The sequence below is a fragment of the Anolis carolinensis genome, chromosome 2 (assembly GCF_035594765.1).
Source record: "Anolis carolinensis isolate JA03-04 chromosome 2, rAnoCar3.1.pri, whole genome shotgun sequence".
In the NCBI taxonomy this organism is placed as follows: Eukaryota; Metazoa; Chordata; class Lepidosauria; order Squamata; family Dactyloidae; genus Anolis; species Anolis carolinensis.
This window is the reverse complement of record NC_085842.1, coordinates 190,434,163-190,455,711: the sequence shown is the minus strand read 5'-3', so window position 1 is coordinate 190,455,711 and position 21,549 is coordinate 190,434,163. Positions and strand designations below refer to the sequence as shown.

Here is a 21,549-nt window from a genome sequence, read left to right as displayed (position 1 = left end):
GGACTCAGATAATCCAGTTCAAAGCAGATATTGTGGATTATCTGCCTTGATATTCTGGTTTATATGGCTGTGTAGAAGTGAAATTGAGCAATTTAAAGCCGCCGCGGATATTGGCAATTTCTTATAAGACAAGAACTAACTCTATATTTGAAAAGAATTATGAATGAAATAAGAGAAAATCAGGAAATGCCAATGTCATGGAAACAAGCTAATATATATGTAATTCATAAAGAAAATTCAGATCCAGAAAAAGGTCAAAAACTATAGATCAATGTCATTATTAAATTTGGACTATAAAATATTCAGTAGTATAATTGCAGAAAGACTTTTAAAAAAATGTAAATAAATGGACAAAGGAGCAGGCAGGGTTCCTCCCCAACAGGCATCAATGGGAGAATGGAAGAATGATAGTATATTTGATAGAATACTACAAATCTAGAAACCAAAAGTAAGACGTTTTTCTTGCCCTTGACGCAAAAAAAGTGTTTGATAACGTAAATTGGTATTTTCTAAAATTTTATAATTAAAGAGATGGATATGGGCTATTATTTTCAAAATATTATAAGAGAAATATACAAAACTCAAGAAGTTAAAATATTAGTAAATGAACAAGAAATGGAAAAAACAAATAGGAAAAGGAACAAGACAGGGATGCTCCTTATCACCATTAGTATTCATTTTGACACTAGAAATATTATTAAATAAGATAAGGGAAGAAAAGGATCTCAGAGGAGCAATAATACAAGGCCAGGAATACAAAGTACAAGTATTCGCTGATGACATAATATGGATAATTGAAGAACCAAACAAGAAAATTGGGAAATTGGTAGAAACAATAAAGGAATTCGGTGAAGTAGGGGGATTTAAAATAAATATGGAAAAAACAAAAGCAATAACGAAAAATATATCAAAGAAAGAACAAGAAATAACAAAAGAAAAATGGGACATCCAAATTACACCAAAAATAAAATACCTAGGAATTTCACTAACCTCCAGAAATCTACAATTACTACAAAACAACTACAGTGGCGTAGAGGGGTAAAGCCTTGTAACTTGAAGGTTGGGTTGCTGACCTGAAGGCTGCCAGGTTCGAATCCCACCCGGGGAGAGCATGGATGAGCTCCCTTTATCAGCTCCAGCTCCATGCGGGGACATGAGAGAAGTCTCCCACAAGGATGGTAAAAACACCAAAACATCCAGGCATCCCCTGGGCAATGTCCTTGCAGACGGCCAATTCTCTCACTCCAGAAGCAAGTCAGGTTGCTCCTGACATAAAAAAAACAACAAAATTATATATCAAAATGGAAAGAAATTAAAAAAGATGTAGAAAATTGGAAAAACTTAAAACTTTCACTTTAGGAATAATTGCTAGTATGAAAATGAATATATTACCTAAAATGTTCCCAAATAAATTGAAGAAGATGCCACTGAGGTATTTTATTCAAGTCAGCTGAAGTAATGCCCGCTCGCAGTAATCTGCTAAAGTAAGCCGAGATGCCATAACATTGAAAAGCAGACATTTTTATATAGTACAGTTCTGTAAAATTCCCGCTCCTACCCCAGATGGAGCCGGCTTCACCATGATTAGGACCTGTCTATGGACATCACTCCTTTTGATGTTACAATCAGCTGGGTGGACCCGCCAGCCAGTCAGCGAGCATTACCCGCTTCCAATGCAATATTGTACTGAAGTAGCCAAATCAGACATGAATATCAGTTTCAAACTGTATGCAAGATTCTCTAATTCAGGACCCGTTGTCTTATTATTTGTCAGAAGAAAAAAATAAATTAATTGAAAATATGAAATCTATGTATAGGAATTCAAAACTGAGGTTAACCCAAAATAAGTTATTTTTATCAAATTACCTCAAACCTCTGGGAATCTTGTCACAAGAGGAGTACAAAGTTCACCTTTGGGATTTTTTTACGGGTATTCATCCCTGGTATTCTTATCTGATAAGCACAAAGAAAGGGCAGAAATTTCCTCCAGGCAAAACCTGGTTTATTGTACTCCTGATACAGTTTATCAGGCATACCATCATAAATTGCAGCTATAGGCTAAGCTGCCCATCTGCTATCAATACATTACTGCAGGAACAAATTCATTCTCTTACAAGCACGATATGAAAAGTATCTTGTCCCTTTGCTACCCCATGTAAAGGCAATCATAGCCATAACATCTGTCTGACTTGCAATAAAGGAGCCACGCAGATGTCAAAAAGTGGGAATAGGGTTCTCAACGCAAAGCAACTGATATGGGAACACCTTTATGCAATGCTATTATCAGTAATCAAGTAATTTCCAATGTGATAAGACTGAATAAATCTCTGGAAGCTACTGAATGTACAACAGAAGCTGTTGAAACTACAGAGTATCCCAAGGGAAATGTGAGCTATCAAGGAAAATGTATCTTAATTAATATAGTAGCCAATCAAGGTCTTGGTAATATTGTTCAAAATGATACTTCCACTAAACTGGATGCGTGCTTTTGGGGTAATGAGAACTCTATTTTAAAAAGAAGCACACTAAATCCCTTGTTGGAACATCTTCACATACTGTACTAACTAACAAGAATTTAGGACCTGTCTATGGACATCAATCCTAATATATGCCAATGATATCATATCTAGATATAACTGGGCTGAAGAGAAGCCTAAATAAATTTTCCAACTTTTTTCAAACAAAACTTAAGAATAAATTGTATTCACTCTTAGGTGATCGCTTTTAGCAAATGTTCAACTACATTTAATTAGAAATTGAGATGTAAATGAGATAGAACAGGTCTCCTCTTTCAAGTATTTGGGATGCATTTTGATCAAAAACTGCAAAACATTAAAATAACAGCAGTCTGCCTGTGCTAGACTAAATTTTTTCTGTTATGAAAGAGAAATCCTATAAATTCCAGCATGAAAAGTATTGTAAAGGAAAGTGATTGCTCAAATGTAATATGGTATGGCGATATGAGAAATAAGACAGTAAAGTGAATAACCTGGATATCTGTCAGAACACATTTTTGAGATACTTGTTGGTAGCACATTTGTAGTTTTAAATGTTTTAAATATTTAATATGTCTGATTTTAATCTAATTTAATTTTAATGTCTGTAGTATATGTTTCTAAGGCATTGAATAAGTGCCTTTATGTAAGCCGCCTTGAATCCACTTGGGGTAGAGAAAGGCGAGGTAGAAATAAAACAAATAAATAAATAAATAAATAAATAATAGTCTTAAAAACAGAGACAGATATGGTATCTGTAAAAGTTAAAGTTGATATGGCAACCTTTTCCTACAAAAGGAACATGGACATATCAGAAGGCCACCTCCCTAAGCTTTGTTTAGGTGAACAATGGAAGAAAGATGGCTGGTCTAACTTAATCTAAGAATTACTAACTCTAAAATTCTTTCAATTGCCATTTTTATCTTTCTGAGAGACAGAAGAACAAGTTGAAGGACTGGATTTACAAGCTGGATAATGATCAGGACTTGGCTTAAATCATCAAATTCCTCCCATTGGTATCATAAGCTGAAATCAAATTGTGTAACAGCTCAATATCGACAGATTCTTACCTTTTCACCTCTTGACAACTGCATTCACAGCTATGTTTTCAAACCATGGCCATGTCTGTTTTGGATGGCAGGTATGGCAATGTTTCAAGAAATTTAGCACTGTGATGTGATGTATGGAGCCCCCGGTCGCGCAGCAGGTTAAACCACTGAGCTGCTGAATTTGCTGACCAAAAGGTTGGCAATTCAAATCCAGGGAGCGGGGTGAGCTCCCGCTGTTAGTCCTAGCTTCTGCCAAACTAGCAGTTTGAAAACATGCAAATATGAGAAGATCAATAGGTACTACTCCGGCAGGTATTACTCTACCGTCCACATGACCTTGGAGGTGTTTACGGACAACATTGGCTCTTCAGCTTAGAAATGGAGATGAGCACCAACCCTGGACATGACTAGGCTTAATGAGCAGAAAGGTTGTTGTTCAGGACAAAAGTGGAGCTATGACCGCTCTCAGGCTTTCCCCTATGGCTTGGGAAGAAATGTGACTCCAGCACCAGCTGATGACCTTGGAGCAGCTAGAATCATAGAGTTGGAAGAGATCACACATGCCATCCAGTCTAACATCTGCCATGCAGGAAAAGCACAATCAAAGTACCCACAACAGATCCAGCCTCTGTTTAAAAGCCTCTACCAAAGTCCAAAGCAGAGAGTTCCACTGTTGGGAGCAGCATTTATGTTCAGGAAGTTCTTCTAAACATTCAGGTGGAATCTCATTTTCTGTCATTTGAACCTATTGCTCCAAATTCTAGGACTTCTTCACTTGGGGAAAAAAATGCTCCATGCCTCACAACCTCTGAGGATGCCTGCCATAGATGTGGGTGAAACGTCAGGAGAGAATACTTCTGGAACATGGCCATACATCCCAGAATACATACAACAGCCATGCCCCATTTTGCCGCCTTCACACACGGCTTTGATGGGGTCTGTCGTGTGCAATCATACAATGCACAGCAGGCCCCGTACACTTCACCCTTCACTATGGGGAGGAAAGCGTCGTGCAGGTAGCTCCAACTCAGCTACCCACACTTTGGCCCCAAAAGCTCGTGTGATGGCAGAAAGAACAGCGGGACAATACGCATTTCCACCCTTTCTACCATGTGATGTGGGGTTGGAAAGGGTACCAACACACCCTTTCCCACCCTCCATGTGTGATGAGAGAAGGAGGGAGGGTGCGTGGGGCGCAACGAGTTGCCTTGTGTTCTTTCCCTTTCACCAGCAAAAGCCAGCGAGATGGAACAGCCCAGCTGGTTGACACACCTCCACCCCCAGATTAGGACCCTTGATGGCTTGAAAAAAGATTGTTGCCTTTCCCAGTATCATCAATATTCAGGTAATGAGTCTCCATGGAAACAAAATGACCCAAATAGGCTAGCTGATGGTGAAATGAGATTATTCATCCAGACGACTCATCCAGATTTCTTCCTTCCACAGTGGTGGGAGCATGCGTACTATATTTGCAGCAGAAAAAGAGAAACACAAAGCTGAGTTGATAACTGTAAATACCATGTTTCCCCAAAAATAAAACAGTGTCTTATATTAATTTTTGCTCCCAAAGATGCGCTAGGTCTTATTTTCAGGGGATGTCTTAGTTTTCCATGAAGAAGAATTCATATTTATTGTTGAACAAAAAAAATGAACATTTTTTATATTCTGTACAGTAGTTGTCATCACAAACCAGCATAACCAGACAAACTATGAACCCTATCAAGAATTTCTTGTTACTACCATTATTTCCATGTACAACATTCTATGGTACGTACATTTACCAATTCTGCATGCTCTGGTGTTCTGTTCGGCGGGCATGCTTCCAAACCTAAACTTTGCTAGGTCTTACTTTCAGGGGAGGCCTTATATTTAGCAATTCAGCAAAACCTCTACTATGTCTTATTTTCTGGGGATGTCTTATTTTAGGGGAAACAGGGTGGATTTTAGGATTCTGCATCTGCCTATAGATCTAATGTGGGAAGCTGGGAGTGGTGAACTTTGGTTGGCTGCAGGAGTGTTTACAACATGTCACCATCTATGTTTTACCTGAAGATTTGAAAATAAATGCACATTTGACAACATTCTGTTTAGCCTCCAGTAACATCCTAATGACTTCAAAGCTATCAGATGCTGTCTGATCTTGGGAGTTACCTCTGAAGAAGCCTGTAAAAGAAAACCCTGCAATAGTTTTGTTTTAGAATCATCATTGCTTTTAGATCACCTGGTTAGTGCTTGGATGGAATATCCCAATGACTAACAGGTACTATACACAATATTTCAAAGGAAGGCACTGGCAAATCTACCTTTGAGTATGCTTTATCCAAGAAAACCCTATGAATTTCGTGAGGTTACCATCAATCAACATGATGCCTAAAATCTCAGTATTTGCTTCCTGGTGTACTGGCTCCTATCATTTCCAAAGAGACACACAGTGATTGGAGGCACGATCAGAAATTGCTATTGCTCCACTAGTCAAAAAAGGATGCCAGGAGAAAGCTTCCCAAATACAACGTAATCCACAGTTAAAAGTATGGACATGTTATAAACATTTGACAGACATTTGAAAGAATAGACATTTGCTGCGATTGTAAATTATGATCTACAATCCTATTAGTGTATAAGGACAGCTGTGGTTGTCAGGAACCAATTTCTGCTGTTTAAGAAGTTCACCATAAATCTCCTCCATGACATCTTGAGACCAGCAGGAGGTGCTGGTGGAAAGACTTGCTGTCACCTGGATGGACTAATTTTTTCTCGTGGGAAAATTGTGATAAGAAGACTGGTGGGAGGGAATGGGGTGGGTATTTAGAATAGCTGGAAACGCATGGGGTTTTAAGCGGGAATGCCAGTAGCGAGTTTTTCTTTGACTGTTGAAACCTGGGAAATAAAGCTAAATCTGAAGTGACCTTTGTGAGTGGTCTGAATTGCTGGCTAGGTTCTGCAGGGAGTGACAGTGGTTGCAACGTTTATAGTTTGTGATTAGTGAATAGTGCAGTGAGAAACTTAAAAGGTTTCTTATTGAAGGAATTATTGGGTCTATCTCCTCAATCCGTGCCACCACTTTCTGTTTGCGGGGACCCTTCTGCCTGGGATGGGACCAGAGCCAGCCCTAGGTATTTTTCAAGTGTAGGCGAACAGAATTTTGGCGCCCCCCCCCCCAAACCAATCACTGAAAAATAAAAGCATTGGATAAGCGAAAATGTTGGCTAATAAGGAGGGATTAAGGAAAAGCCTATTAAACATCAAATTACATTAAAATTTTACAAATTAAGCACCAAAACATCATGCCCTGGCCCTGGATGGGACTACTTTGGATAAACAATGCCTGTTGAATGGTCCTGTTATGGGACAATAGATGACCATTCCAAACTGATGGGTTTAATCTTCAAGGAAGAATTCCATTATGTTGTGTATGGTATCATGGTATCAGGGTGCTCTCACCGCATAATTTGCCAGGCGATTCAGCTGCATCCTTTTAGAAATTCATTAATTGTTGGGAAAAGAATGAGGAGTTTGTTACCAGGTGAGAGTATAGCGGAATCAGTAGCATCCAGATAACACCATGTGCAAAAGACTCAGACTAGGCAGAGGAATTGAAATGAACAAAGGAAACTTTACTCTTGCTTGTAGAGTTGAAATACAAAACAGTTCTGCAATCATACAATGTCCATGTAGTAGATCAATAACTAATCAATCAGCATCAATATATACAGCATAGCATATTAAATCAGCTACTTGACCGTAGCTATTAGAGAGCCTTCTTTTTCCTGTGCTCTCCCAGCAAGCTCAAATCCCAACTGACAAACCAAGCCATCTGCCAGCTAAGGATACATTGTTTTGAGGCGTGGCTTGCCTCTGCAAAAAGATCAGCTCCCTTTTTGCAGAGCTCTTTCTTTGCAAGAATCTTTCAAGGGATTTCTTTTACACACACACATAGCAATTTGGCGCAATAGAGTTGTCAATGTGATTCAGCTGGGTGGTTATTCTCTTGACTGTCGTAAGCAATTGGGGGTAATTCTAGTTCATTCTTAGACCTCAATAATTTTTAGAGTCCCTGTTTTAGATAACAAATAGGCAACATGAAGTAAATGAATGCGTAAGTGCCAACACATACAGAGAAACAGCTTCATTCCAGGATTTCCTTTGCTCAGTCATGGAAACACACTAGATGAATCTGGCGTCACATATTCTCAGAGGAAGGCAATGGTTGCAGATAACCTCTGAAGAAATCTGGCCAAGAAGACTCTGTAATACATTTGCTTTAGGACAATGATGGGCAACCTTTTGCGCTTGGTGTGTCAAAATTCACCAAAAATCCTAGCATGACTTGGGTCGTGTGTCACTTCGAGAAAAAAAACCATAATTTCGCAATATGTATAGTTTAAATAACAAAAATATATAATTGTAATATATAACTGTATTCAATAAATCAAAAACTATTTACTACCATTATTTCCATGTACAACAATCTATGGTACCTCTTGCAGTTTCTATACTGATTTCTCTCTATTCTAGTTTCAATGTAGTCATGAATAATTAATAATATAATAATAATAATATAATAGTAATAATATGATAATATACTACAATAATAATAGAATAATAATAGAATGAATATATGTGTGTGTGTGTGTGTGTGTAATGTGCATAATTCCCATGGAGTAAACAACAAAACCACTGGACCAAATCACACTAAATTTGGCCACAAAAGACATAGTCATCCAATCAATCTGCATGCAGCAGCGTGTCAGCACAAATGGCTAGGCGTGTCAGTGCTGACACGCGTGTCATAGGTTGGCCATCACTGCTTTAGGATAACTGTAAGGGCCCATTCAAACAGGCCCAAAATGCAGTACCTGTCTGGGTTTTTACCGGGGACGTCCAAACAACGCCTCTGGTAAAAATGAATTAATTTGGAATAACTTATTCTGAATTAATTAAATACTCCATCAGATCTGGGCCTTCCTGAAAGGCCTGGGTCTAATCGGGTATTGGGCCTGTGGGGACTCACTTCCGGGTAGTCCTGGGACTACCAAGGGCTGAGTCCCCATTCCCATCCCATACCTTTTGGGCTCCTGGAGTCCAAAGGTCCACTGTACAATTTTTATATATGTGTTTTATTGTAAGCCGCCCTGAGTCCCCTGTTGGGTGAGAAGGGCGGGATATAAATATTGTAATAAATAAAATAAATAAATAAATAGGATGGCACTGAAACCCTCCCCCACAGCCTTCCATTTACCCCTAAAAATAAGAGAAAACTTACCTGGACACAATTATGTTCCTCTTTGCACCAGGAGGAAATGATGTGCCAGGAGGAAGGGGGAGAGAAGGGATTTTCCTCCTTGACTGCCTGCCCCCCATTTCCTTATGCACTCCTGGCATGAAGAGTAATGTAATGGCAGCCACGTAGGTTTTCTTTGGGGGGTCTGCATGCCATCCCAATTGTTATCAGAATGGCATGTGGCCACACACACACAAGCACCTCCCGGTTTTTGGGGTGCAGTGGGGACTCAATCCGTTGCCAAAGCAAATTTTATTCCTGTCTGGGAGCGTCCTAAGTCGGAACAAACTTGAAGACACACAACAAAGGTTTTATTCCAAAGGGAATAAAATCTGCATAAATGCAGTGGAACCTATCATAATGCATAAAAATGAAGCATGTGTAACAATATGTTGTTTAGTTTGGCTATCAAAATGTTAAATGCCAAAATACCCCACACCAGAGACTCTTTTGGAATCCAGAAAGTGCTTTGGCTTCACCAGCATGCAGTTTTCAGTGGCATGTTAACATCTGAGAGGAGCAGATGTTTCTGTAACCAATCTGGCTGCCGTATTTTGAACTTATTTTTTTTTAAGCTTGAGCTCTGGTTACGTTTGTGTGCTATTTTCAAGAATCCATTTGTTCTGCTTTCTGCCTCTAAAAGCTATAGCAAAGTAATGATTTACCAGCTTAATTGTCAAGACACATGGTTGTAGCAAAGGATAACATGCCCTTTTAGATTCAAAAGTGGCTGGCCTTTTAGAAACATGAATCGAAGGAATGTTAAGCCCCAAAACCGATTTTGTTTCTTATGTGGCTAAAAGTTGACTTACTGGTTATTGGGAAATGTTTTTTTTTTCCTTTACAGAACTTGGATAATATATGGGAATATCTACATACTCAACATCTATATACACATATAGGATAGGGGAGGAATGTAATAGCAATTCAGGATGATTGTACAAGAGGAAAAAAAAAACAGGTTGTAAGTGGAGACTGCTTAGTTTAACACCTTGAGGGAAAATACCTTAATCTGAAAGCATAAAATCAACCTGCTTTAAAGAGAGAAGGGTGGTGAGCTAGGCAAGAGCAAATAGTTGAAAGTAGATGCAGTTGGATAGAAATTACCATGTAGAAGCCTCTTCAGAGCAAGGCAAGGCTATGTGTTTATTGAAACAGTGAGAAATACTTCTGATGTTATTCTGGAAATGCCATCACCTGTTCTTGGAAGAGCTTATCAAAAGGTGCAGGAGAATACATGGGAATACATGGATTGAAAAACAGCCAACGTGAGATACAGGGAAAGTTTATGCAATGGCAATAAAACAAGAGTGAAGGAAAACTGTCCTTCAGGGCATCCTGAGACAACGCCTCTTTCATTTATTCTTACTTGAAAACCATGCTTGGAGACATGCAGTAGGAAGGAGGTTTGAGCTTTAGAAAACAGCAACATATCTGCTAATGGGAAAGTATACAAGAGTTGTGACTATTTCTGCATTGACATTCATATCTCAGGTAAGCCACACTGGATCCTCACTTGTGTAGACTAACATAGTGGAACGCCAGAAAGAAATGAGGATTGTAAGATGAATTCAGTAAGATGAATTCGGGTGTATAATATAGACTATACAAAAAATATCCCCCTTATGCAGAGGAAGGAGAGAAAAAACAGTTTATGAATCTGACTACTTTGTGATGATGGTATGAAAACAATGTTATATTGTATATCCATTAAGAAGGGGAATGGCAAAGATTTGACAGTGGAGAAAGTGGTGTTAGAATAAAGTTGGAAAATAAAATCAGTAAAACCTCTCCACACCTTGACTCTTTTTTCTTTAAAGGTTCCTTGTGTGCAAATGCAGAAGAGCTGCACAAATGCTGACAAGTGAGTATATATATATATGTGTGTGTATATATATACACACATAAAATGTTATAAATACAATAGAAGATTGTAAATATATATGAATGAAATTTTACCTCTGTTTTTGGACATTTGAGGAATTTGAGAAAGGAGGGAATGCCCTTTTGTCAGTTGGCTCAGGAATTATGGGCATGTAGAATGGACTGAAAATTTCAAAAACCATTTTTCAATCAGTAGTTGAATGTGAGATCTTCCCCAAAGTCTAAGTACAGTAGAGTCTCACTTATCCAACACTCGCTTATCCAACGTTCTGGATTATCCAATGCATTTTTGTAGTCAATGTTTTCAATACATCATGATATTTTGGTGCTAAATTCATAAATACAGTAATTACTACATAGCATTACTATGTATTGAACTACTTTTTCTGCCAAATTTGTTGTATAACATGATGTTTTGGTGCTTAATTTTTAAAATCATAACCTAATTTGGTGTTTAATAGGCTTTTCCTTAATACCTCCTTATTATCCAACATATTCGCTTATCCAACATTCTGCTGGCCCATTTATGTTGGATAAGTGAGACTCTACTGTACATAGATTCCTCTTGCCAGCCCTATTTTCTGGAATGTTTTCAGGGGAACATCAGCCCATAACACTGCATCACCCTTCCAATGTGAAATCCATGAGAACCAGTAGGAAAAAGAAACACAACCATCTTTTTAATTACTGCCTATATGTTTTACTAGGGTTGTTCTATGTTCGGAAGGATGTGGGGCTTCTGAATTTTGTTAAGGTCTTCATTCTACTCCCATCCCCATATCTGAGCAATATCATTTTTCCTGGGTTTGTCATAAAACCAACAATTCATCTACCTGGTAGAATTAATGTTGTTTGAAACGTACGAATTCAAGAATTTTTCCCAATTTCAAAATTTCCATCACAACTTGTTTTCATTTCCTTTGAGCTACTTCATGTATGTCAGATGTATCACTTGGTGACTGCAGCATCTTTATGGCATGCATAGAAGACTAAACCATGAACAGCCGTGTAAGGGTTTGGATGTCTAGAAGGACTTGTGTGGAACAATTGCTAACTCTCCATAATAATAATAATAATAATAATAATAAGTTTATTTATATCCCGCCTCCATCTCCCCCAAAGGGGACTCGGGGCGGCTCACAGCAAAATCAGATACAAAACAATGATAAAATAAAATATGAAACATCAAAGAACAATAATAAAAACCAATAATAATATATACACAGCAGCCGAAAAAACACAACACGGTATTAAAACATCGAATTAAAAACAGGTGTTTCACATGTAAGAGATGCATAACACAGTGACTTGGTGTTCGTTAGCTAATCAAGTACGTCTGTTGCAAAAATTAATGACAAGTTACTTTCTGTAACTGCAGTTCCTCTATCAGGCTTAGCAAGGTCAGCTGAAGCTGAAGAAAGATTTTTCTGGCTTAGAATGGCTGAGGGATTCTTCCTTTGTTGCTTAGGATTGGAGATTTTTCTCCCTCTTTGCCTGGGAAAATATCAGAAACTTCTACCACAAGGAATACTTAGCGATCAGGAATTAAATAACTGATCATGTTTGGAAGGGATACACTTAGTCATACTCCTGCCCATATACAGTAGAGTCTCACTTATGCAACATTCTGGATTATCCAACACATTTTTGTAGTCGATGTTTTCATGATATCATGATATTTTGGTGCTAAATTCGTAAATACAGTAATTACTACATAGCATTATTTCGTATTGAACTACATTTTTTTGTCAAATTTGTTGTACAACATGATGTTTGGTTGCTTAATTTGTAAAATCATAACCTAATTTGATGCTTAATAGACTTTTCCTTAATCCCTCCTTATTATCCAACATATTCGCTTGTCCAACGTTCTGCCGGCCCGTTTATGTTGGGTAAGTGAGACTCTACTGTAATTGATACATTGAGGCAGGCATGTAGCGGGGGGGGGGGGGTGGTGGTGTGGTGTGGTGGGGGTGGCTTGAGGGGCTTCAGCCCCCTCCCCCCGAAATTCTCAGGGTGGTCCTCAAGAAGTCCTTACATTTATTATTTAAACTGTTATGTTTATTCGTATCATGATCTGATCACCATGCTCAATATATCCTATATGCATGGGGGTATTGGGATAACGATACAAAAGGTTTGCTAGGGTAGATCCTCCCTCACTCAGATTCAACCCCCCCCCCCCCCCAAATCAAAATCCCAGCCCCCTCTGAATCAAAATCCTAGCTACGGGCCTGCATTGAGGTGATGTTTTGTTTATTTGAGGGGTCCGAGGGGATTACTTAGACCAGTTAAAGGATGTGAACTAATTTTCCTTTTGCCTTGAGTTTTACTGCTGCCTTCTGCTTAATATCTGAATGCCATCAAAAACTCTATTATTCATTTTAATGGAGCTTCAATTTACCTGGAAACTGAGTACTGGGATCCTGAAATCATTACAGCCACCACAGCTACGTTGCCATATATTGCCATATGTTTGATGCTACCTCTATATTTATTTATTTATTTAAAACATTTATACCCCACCCTTCTCACCCGAAGGGACTCAAGGCGGCTTACAAAAATTGGTAAAATTTAATGCCAAAAAAAATCATAAAAGCAAAACAATACATATAGATCTGTTGATAACATTGTTAAAATACATTATAAAAACCTTAAAAACATATATATAATTAATTCCATTTGTCCAAGATCCTCTTGGTTCATCCTTAAATCAGGCCATGTCAACTTTATCGTTTACTCATCAAAAGCTGGGGGGCCTTGGTGGCACAGTGCATTAAAGCGCTGAGCTGCTGAACTTGCGGACCAAAAGGTGCCAGGTTCAAATCCCGGGAGCGGAATGAGCGCCCTCTGTTAGCCCCAACTCCTGCCAACCTAGTAGTTTGAAAACATGTAAATGTGAGTAGATCAATAGGTAACGCTCCGGCGGGAAGGTAACGGCACTCCATACAGTCATGCCGGCCACATGACCTTGGAGGTGTCTGCGGACAATGCCGGTACTTCGGCTTAGAAATTGAGATGAGCACCAACCCCCAGAGTCGGTCACGACTGGATTTAACGTCAGGGGAAAACCTTTACCTTTACTTTTTTACATCAAAAGCTTGGGCACATAACCATGTTTTCATGGCCCTTCTGAAACCCAGAAGGGTAGGAGCCTGTCGGACATCTCCAGGGAGGGAATTCCACAGCCGGTGAGCCTCCACCGAGAAGGCCCTGTCCCTCATTCCCACCAGCCGCGCCTGTGAGGCAAGTGGGACCGAGAGCAGGGCCTTTCCATATGATCTTAGTGATCTTACTGGTTCATAGGAGGAGATGTGTTTGGACAAGTAAATTGTATATGAATCACTTTGGTAACCAGTTCATTGCTTTTCATTTTGCTGAAACAAAATATGAGAAGTCATGAAATAAAATGGATAACATCCATCCAAATGCAAAAAAAAACTTTCCAGTGAAGCTAATTGAATGATTTGGTGACTTGTCAAGTCTAGAGTAAAATGAAGAAAAATCACACAATCTCATATTTGACTATGAGTCATTTATTTGACAATAACATTTTCTCAACTTTTTTTCACACTCAAAGCTGTGCAGACACAGAATGGGTGCAGCTCTGGTACATCTGGTAAGTTGGAGAGGGTGAACATCTGAATGGATAGCTTCTATTTGTGAGGCTTGTGTTGGAAGGGATGGGGTGGGCACACAGTAAATGGACACTACTGTGTTTCCCCGAAAATAAGACAGTGTCTTATATTAATTTTTGCTCCCAAAGATGCTCTAGGTCTTATTTTCAGGGGATGTCTTATTTTTCCATGAAGAAGAATTCACATTTATTGTTGAACAAAAAAAGAACATGTATTATATACTGTACACTAATTGTCATCACAAACCAGCATAACCAGACAAACTGTGAATCCTATCAAGAATTTCTTGTTACTACCAATATTTCCATGTACAACACTTTATGGTATATACATTTACCGATCCTGCATGCTTTGGTGTTCTGTTTTTGCTTCCAAACACAAACTTTGCTAGGTCTTACTTTTGGGGGAGGCCTTATATTTAGCAATTCAGCAAAACCACTACTAGGTCTTATTTTCTGGGGATGTCTTATTTTTAGGGAAACAGGGTAAGTAGTCATGTTCCCTTAATTCTGCCATTTAATCTGAGTTTGTGGAATTTCAGATGAACTCTTAAGACATGGTATTCATGGATTATTGGGGGGGGGGACATTATCAGCAAAACATTACACAGAAATAATTATCTTACAACATTATGCATACTGATATCATGGGTGCTTCTTTGCAGGTTTTTGAGCAAGATAAGTTCCTAGACACACACACACACACACACACACACACACATGGTTGTCAACTAAGATCCTGCTTTGCACTTTATCCACTCCCTGGCCCTATGATACTCTGATGTACAAGTTTTAGCTATCCATTATAATTGATCATGTCTACCTTGAAGTCTTGTTTACAGGTACAGTAGAGTCTCACTTATCCAACACTCGCTTATCCAACATTCTGGATTATCCAACGCATTTTTGTAGTCAATGTTTTCAATACATCCTGATATTTTGGTGCTAAATTCGTAAATGCAGTAATTACTACATAGCATTACTGTGTATTGAACTACTTTTTCTGTCAAATTTGTTGTCTAACATGATGTTTTGGTGTTTAATTTGTAAAATCATAACCTAATTTAATGTTTAATAGGCTTTTCCTTAATCTCTCCTTATTATCCAACATATTCTCTTATCCAACGTCCTGCCGACGCGTTTACGTTGGATAAATGAGACTCTACTGTATTTGAATCCTTGATGGAGTACATTGATTTAGATTTGTAATTTTATGTCTTTTTAAATATAATTGTTTTCATTCTGTCTTATGATGTTGTTTATTATGTTTACTATGTTTAACTTTGTTCTATGGTATTTTTTAACAACTTAATGCTTTTTATGTTCATGTTGGAAACTGCCCAGAGTCCTCTCAGGGAGATGGAGTGGTATATAAATAAAGTTTATTATTATTACTAGTAGTAGTAGTAGTAGTAGTAGTAGTAGTAGTAGTGTCTTATCCATATAGATCAGTGATATGGGTGGGGAGGAAGACAGAAGATGCAAATGAACACAAGGAACTACTCAGTCCTGAAACCAATTTAGACATTCAAGTACAGTAGAGCCCCTGTAATCCGAGCCCCGCTAATCCAAGCGTCCGTATTATCCAAGGCAAATGTCCTCTCCCCCCTCCCCCCGCTCTCTCTCTCACTCACTCATCCCATGTCCTGGTGTTGCCGGAACCCAGCCGGGTGAGTGAGTGAGGGACGGAGGATGGGCGAGTGAAGGAGGGCGGCAAAGGCCCTTGCTCGCTAGATTGCTTGCTCCTTTGCCAGGCTCCTTTGCCCCAGTGATGCTGGACCCGGCATGGCGAAGGAGGTGAGGGATGGAGGGCAGGCGAGTGAAGGAGGGTGTCAAAGGCCCTCCCTCCCTCGCTTCTTTACCAGGCCGGACATCAGGGCCTCCCTAAATGGGGCGCTGGGCGGAGGAAAGAGTGCCTCTTCCCTTCTCCCAGTGTCCGTTTGGGGAGGCCCCGGTGCATGTTGCTAGGTAGCAAGCATGCACCGGGGCTTCTCTAAACCAGGCTTCCCTGTTATCCGGGCAGTTCAGTTATCCGAGATTGGGCCTGCTCCTTTATCTCGAACAACTGGAACTCTACTATACATGAGAATTTCCTCAAAAAGGGAAGAGATGACGTGAAATTATATGTATATCTGTAGAACATATTTGCATATCTCTGGTTTTATACTCACACTTTTTAGTGTGCCTTCATAGTGTCAACTCTGCTCCAATCTTCTCACTTTCCAGGCTTGTCATCGCAATTTGTGGACTCTTCCTCTTCTGTGGCATCGTCTGCCTCTGTGTGCGGTGTTGCTGTCTTAAGTGCTACCATGCAAGAGAAGAAACAAGTCACCCACCCTATGAGGTCACAGTCATTGCATTTGATCGAGACAGCAGCACCCTTCAAAGCACCATCACTTGTGAGTGGCAAAACTGTGTTCAACCCAGAGTCTCAAACCGGAGGGTAGAAGCAACCCTGGAAGGGAGAGATACTGGTGGATGGTCAACTTGGAAACTTCACAACAAGAACTTCCTTTCATACAATCATAGAGCTGGAAGAGATCCCAGGGGCCACCCAGTCCAACCCTATTCAGCTAAAATAATCTGGCCAAAATAATCTTTGGACACCATTCATTTTGACGTGGTTGAGAGGCATTTGCTATTCTGCCTTCCACAATAAAATGTTTCTGACAGAAGGAAGTCTGGTGTAGCCTCCCTGTGGCTGCTAGTAACTAGTCACATTATATGGCTATGCAGCAGGTCCTTTGCATAAGTCTGGAATAAGACCAAAGAGTGATTCATTCACACAGTGACATAGCTTGCATCTACACCATAGAATTAATACAATTTGACACCATTTGCTCAATGCTGTGGAATTATGGGAGTTGTAGTTTGGTGATGCACCAGCACTCCTTGGCATAGAAAGCTAAGGACCTTGGCAAACTGCAGCTCCCAGGAGCCATGGCATTTAAAGTGGTTTAAAATGGCAATAATTTTATAGTGTAGATGATACACCTATAGAAGCTATCTTCTCGCACAAGCTTAAGAACATTTAACGGGTATCTGAAAGTAGTTTTGTTTGTCAAACACTATGAAGTTATTATTTGACACCTTGGGTTGAATTTTGTTAGCTAGTTTAGATCTTTTAATATGTTTGTTTGCAATTTACTTAAAATACCTATTGGTGTTTTTTTGGGTTTTTTTTTTTTACAAATCCTGTTGAGCAATCTAGTATAATTGTGCTGCCCGAGTGATGGATTGACTGTGCAGTTTAAAACAATCCAAATACTGAAAAAGCCCTTCTTCAATTCTTATTGCTCTTTGTGGGTCAAAATGCTGTCTTTAATGCTTCTGTTCTTTTCTCTTCATTTTCAGCCCTCCATTCAGTGCTTAGCCCTGCTGCTCTGAGAATACTAGCAGTAGCTCATGCCCAAAGTGCTGGGCAAGCAAGATCTCAACCTGCTGGGACAGAGACACCACCAGTTTATGAAGAGGCCATCCACATGAATAGATTCACTGTGTCCAGAAGCAGAGAAAGACCCCCTGATCTTCAGCCAGTGCCAGAGGAGAAGCAGACAACTAATGTGGAAAGAAAAGAAGTATAAACAGTATGTCCATGAAACTGCATGAGTATAGCCAGTAGGGGTGTGCAAATGTTCATTTTAAATTTGTTTTTCAGATCAAAGTCATTAGATTCGTACATACAAATCGATATTAGAAACATGCATGAAAGGTGGTGGTGGTGGTGGGAATTTAAGAAATGAAAAACTCACCAATCATTTTTGTTAAGATTCTCTAACATTCAGATGCCTCCCAAGGTCAGTTTAATTTTCAGTATAAGCGTTAAGCGACTTTGGTAAAGCCAAGAGAAAATAAAGTGTTTTAAAATCCAATCCTTTTTTCTTTGTCCTGATCGCCATAGCAAAAGGCACTGGGGGCAGGACTAGCAAACGGAGAACACAGTATTCTGAGAAATGTAGTTTGGGAAGGTGAGGCCCCCTATGGCAAAGAATGCAAAAGGCCCTGTCCTAAACTACATTTCCCAGAATGCAGTGCTCAGCATCAGAAAGCCTCAGTGAGGGCTGCAGCAGCTAGCTGGTTACGGTCAGTCAGTCTAATAATAAATACACTTTTTGAATTCTGCAAAGAGGACTAAAGTAAGTAATAGTATAAATCCGTGCTAAGTTGAAGTTATGTGGTTGTGTGTCATAAAGACAGACAGACATTCAAGGGATTGCTGTTATCGGTTTTTAGGGGGATACATTGTTTTTGTCTAAACTTTTAAAAATCCCCAAAAATCTATAGATATGTGAATCTTTCTGAAACTTCTGGGGATTGATGCCCTGGTTATCTTGTGCATTGTATATAAAATTCAAGGAGATAGCTCTTGTAGTTTTTTTTTTAATGTAGCTTATAAAAACTTTGAAAATTCCCCAAAAATCCATGGATAAGTGAAATTTGGTGGGTTAACAATGGTATATGTCAGGGGTCCTCAAACTTTTAAAGCAGAGGGCCAGTCCACAATCCTTCAGACTGTTGAGGGGCCGAATTATCATTTGGAAAAAAAAAACAAAAAACAAATTCCTGTGCACACTGCACATGTCTTATTTGTAGTGCAAAACAACAACAACAATGAAAGTACAATACAATATTTAAAAATGAAAACAATTGTAACCAACATAAACCTATCAGGGTTTCAATGGGAAGTGTGGGCCTGCTTCTGGCCAATGAGATAGTCAAGTTAATTAGGATTGTTGTTGTTGTGTGCCTTCAAGTCATTTCAGACTTTGGGTGAGCCTAAGTCTAAAATTATTTATTTATTCATTTACTACATTTATTTATTACATTTATATCCCGCCCTTTTCACCCCGAAGGGGACTCAGAGCAGCTGTATGCACATACAATATATTATATTATTAGCATAGCACAATATTGGCATTATATATTACTATATTGAACTATACCACTATACTGTAATATTATATGTAATAAATATCATATAATTAATATTATTACATGGTATTATTAGTATATTGTATAACATTATATTATTATAATATTATATGTATATACAATATATTATATTATTTAAAATGATATAAAATATTATTATTTATTTATTTACAGTATTTATATTCTGCCCTTCTCACCCCGAAGGGGACTCAGGGTGGATCACATTACACATGTAAGGCAAACATTCAATGCCTTGACATAGAACAAAGACAGAAGACAAACGCAGGCTCCGAGCTGGCCTCGAACTCATGACCTCTTGGTCAGAGTGATTGGTCTCAGCTGGCTGCAGCTGGCTGCTCACCAGCTTGCGCCACAGCCCGGGCTGTGGGCGGGGGCCAGGTAAATGACCTTGGAGGGCCGCATCCGGCCCCCGGGCCTTAGTTTGGGGACCCCTGGTATATGTGTTCTACCATTGTAGCAAGTTTCACTCCAATAGCTTTAAAAATGAGGGAGAAAGGAGCCCTGAAGTTTCCCCAATTATAGTAATTACTATAATTAAATAGGAATGAAATGTTGTTACTCTTGTTATAGTAATGAATTTTTACTAACTATACTTTAGAAACACTTTAGAAATGAAATGCCAGAGCCCCTTAATTTTGTAATGCCTTTCAAACCCTTTTTTAATGGATAGACATCCCTAATAGCCAGAAAGATATTTTACGGTGAATCTTCTACAGACTGTTCTATGCTTGTAATTTTTAATGCTGTGATTTTCCAGTTATTCAGTGCAACAAATAATTTCATGAAGAATGCAACATGCAAGTTAATAGTAAATGTGACAAGAAGAAAAAAAACTTATAAAGCAGTTCTGAAGTAGAATTGTAGAATCATAGAATAGTAGAGTTGGAAGAGACCTCATGGGCCATCCAGTCCAACTCCCTGCAAGAAGCAGGAAATCGCATTCAAAGCACCCCCGACAGATGGCCATCCAGCCTCTGCTTAAAAGCCTCCAAAGAAGGAGCCTCCACCACAGTCTGGGCAGAGAGTTCCACTGCCGAACAGCCCTCACAGTGAGGAAGTTCTTCCTGATGTTCAGGTGGGATCTCCTTTCCCGTAGTTTGAAGCCATTATTCCACATCCTAGTCTGCAGGGCAGCAGAAAACAAGCTTGCTCCCTCCTCCCTATGACTTCCCTTCACGTATTTGTACATGGCTATCATGTCTCCTCTCAGCCTTCTCTTCTGCAGGCTAAACATGCCCAATTCTTTAAGCCACTCCTCATAGGGTTTGTTCTCCAGACCCTTGATCATTTTAGTTGCCCTCCTCTGGACGCTTTCCAGCTTGTCAACATCTCCCTTCAGTTGCGGTGCCTAGAATTGGACACAGTATTCCAGGTGTGGTCTGACCAAAGCAGAATAGAGGGGTAGCATGACTTCCCTGGATCTAGACACTATGCCCCTATTTATGCAGGCCAGAATCCCGTTGGCTTTCTTAGCTGCCGCATCACATTGTTGGCTCATGTTGAACTTGTTGTCCACGAGGACTCTAAGATCTTTTTCACACGTACTGCTGTCGTGTTTGTTTCTTCTCTATCCTGTACACTGTACAGGATAGTACACTGACAGATGCATCATCCTCGTTTTGAAATCCAGCAGGACATTCTATGAGAGCATTGCCATGTCAACATCCTAGATTCTGTTGTTAGCCTTAAAGATAGTAGACAGTGACACACAGGAGCGGTCCTAGGTTTTTTTCAATATGTACGCAAACCTAGGGCCACCCCCCCCCCCGAAATTACCCCCCCCCCCCAAGTACTCACGAGAATAGCAAGTATTTCCTTGTTTCGCAGCGAGCGACCCAATGGTTGTCACCACCGCCGCTTCTACTACTCTATGATTCAAGAGCGCCCAGCAAGGGCTTCATGGGCCTCCATTAAGAACCAGCCCTGTGGACACATTATATCAATGAGATTTACCCACAATGTTCACTAACCACTCAACAATTGATTGAATAAATCTACTGTATCTGGGACGAACCAACAGCATGCTAGCATTTCCATCTACCTCTTTTGTTCAGTAAGGGTATGCATCCATAAGTGCTAGTAGAATTATATTAACGGAGGGAAAATATTTAAGAAAAAAAGACATTTTACATGTACTGTTTTAGAGTAATCAGTCTCATAAAATTGTTTTAGTTTTAAAGAGCTAGGTGTAAATGAAGTTAACCTCTGCAATTTTCCCAGTCTGCTACATCATCCTTTGGAATTAACGAA

General features: G+C 39.4%; 1 protein-coding gene across 2 annotated transcripts; it reads left to right on the top strand.

Moving 5' to 3' along the window:
* Positions 1–9,561: 9,561 nt before the first annotated feature.
* On the top strand, positions 9,562–18,218 carry tmem52b (transmembrane protein 52B). Of its 2 annotated transcripts, none has more exons than XM_003216796.4 (5): positions 9,562–10,319; positions 10,646–10,689; positions 14,290–14,328; positions 16,573–16,745; positions 17,701–18,218. In XM_003216796.4, the coding sequence occupies exons 1-5, from the start codon at positions 10,266–10,268 to the stop codon at positions 17,928–17,930; spliced, it is 540 nt and encodes a 179-aa protein (XP_003216844.2). In that variant the 5' UTR covers positions 9,562–10,265; the 3' UTR covers positions 17,931–18,218. The 2 variants fall into 2 exon arrangements, with proteins under 2 accessions (XP_003216844.2, XP_062827449.1); XM_062971379.1 differs by having other exon boundaries at positions 10,264–10,319; positions 14,298–14,328.
* Positions 18,219–21,549: the final 3,331 nt, after the last annotated feature.

Bases quoted from the DNA above. Each gene is read 5' to 3' on its own strand.
- tmem52b (XM_003216796.4), top strand. From the start codon at position 10,266: ATGGGAAAGTATACAAGAGTTGTGACTATTTCTGCATTGACATTCATA. The intron at 10,690-14,289 runs GTGAGTATATAT...TCACACTCAAAG, and splicing joins AGCTGCACAAATGCTGACAA to CTGTGCAGACACAGAATGGG. The intron at 16,746-17,700 runs GTGAGTGGCAAA...CTTCATTTTCAG, and splicing joins CCTTCAAAGCACCATCACTT to CCCTCCATTCAGTGCTTAGC.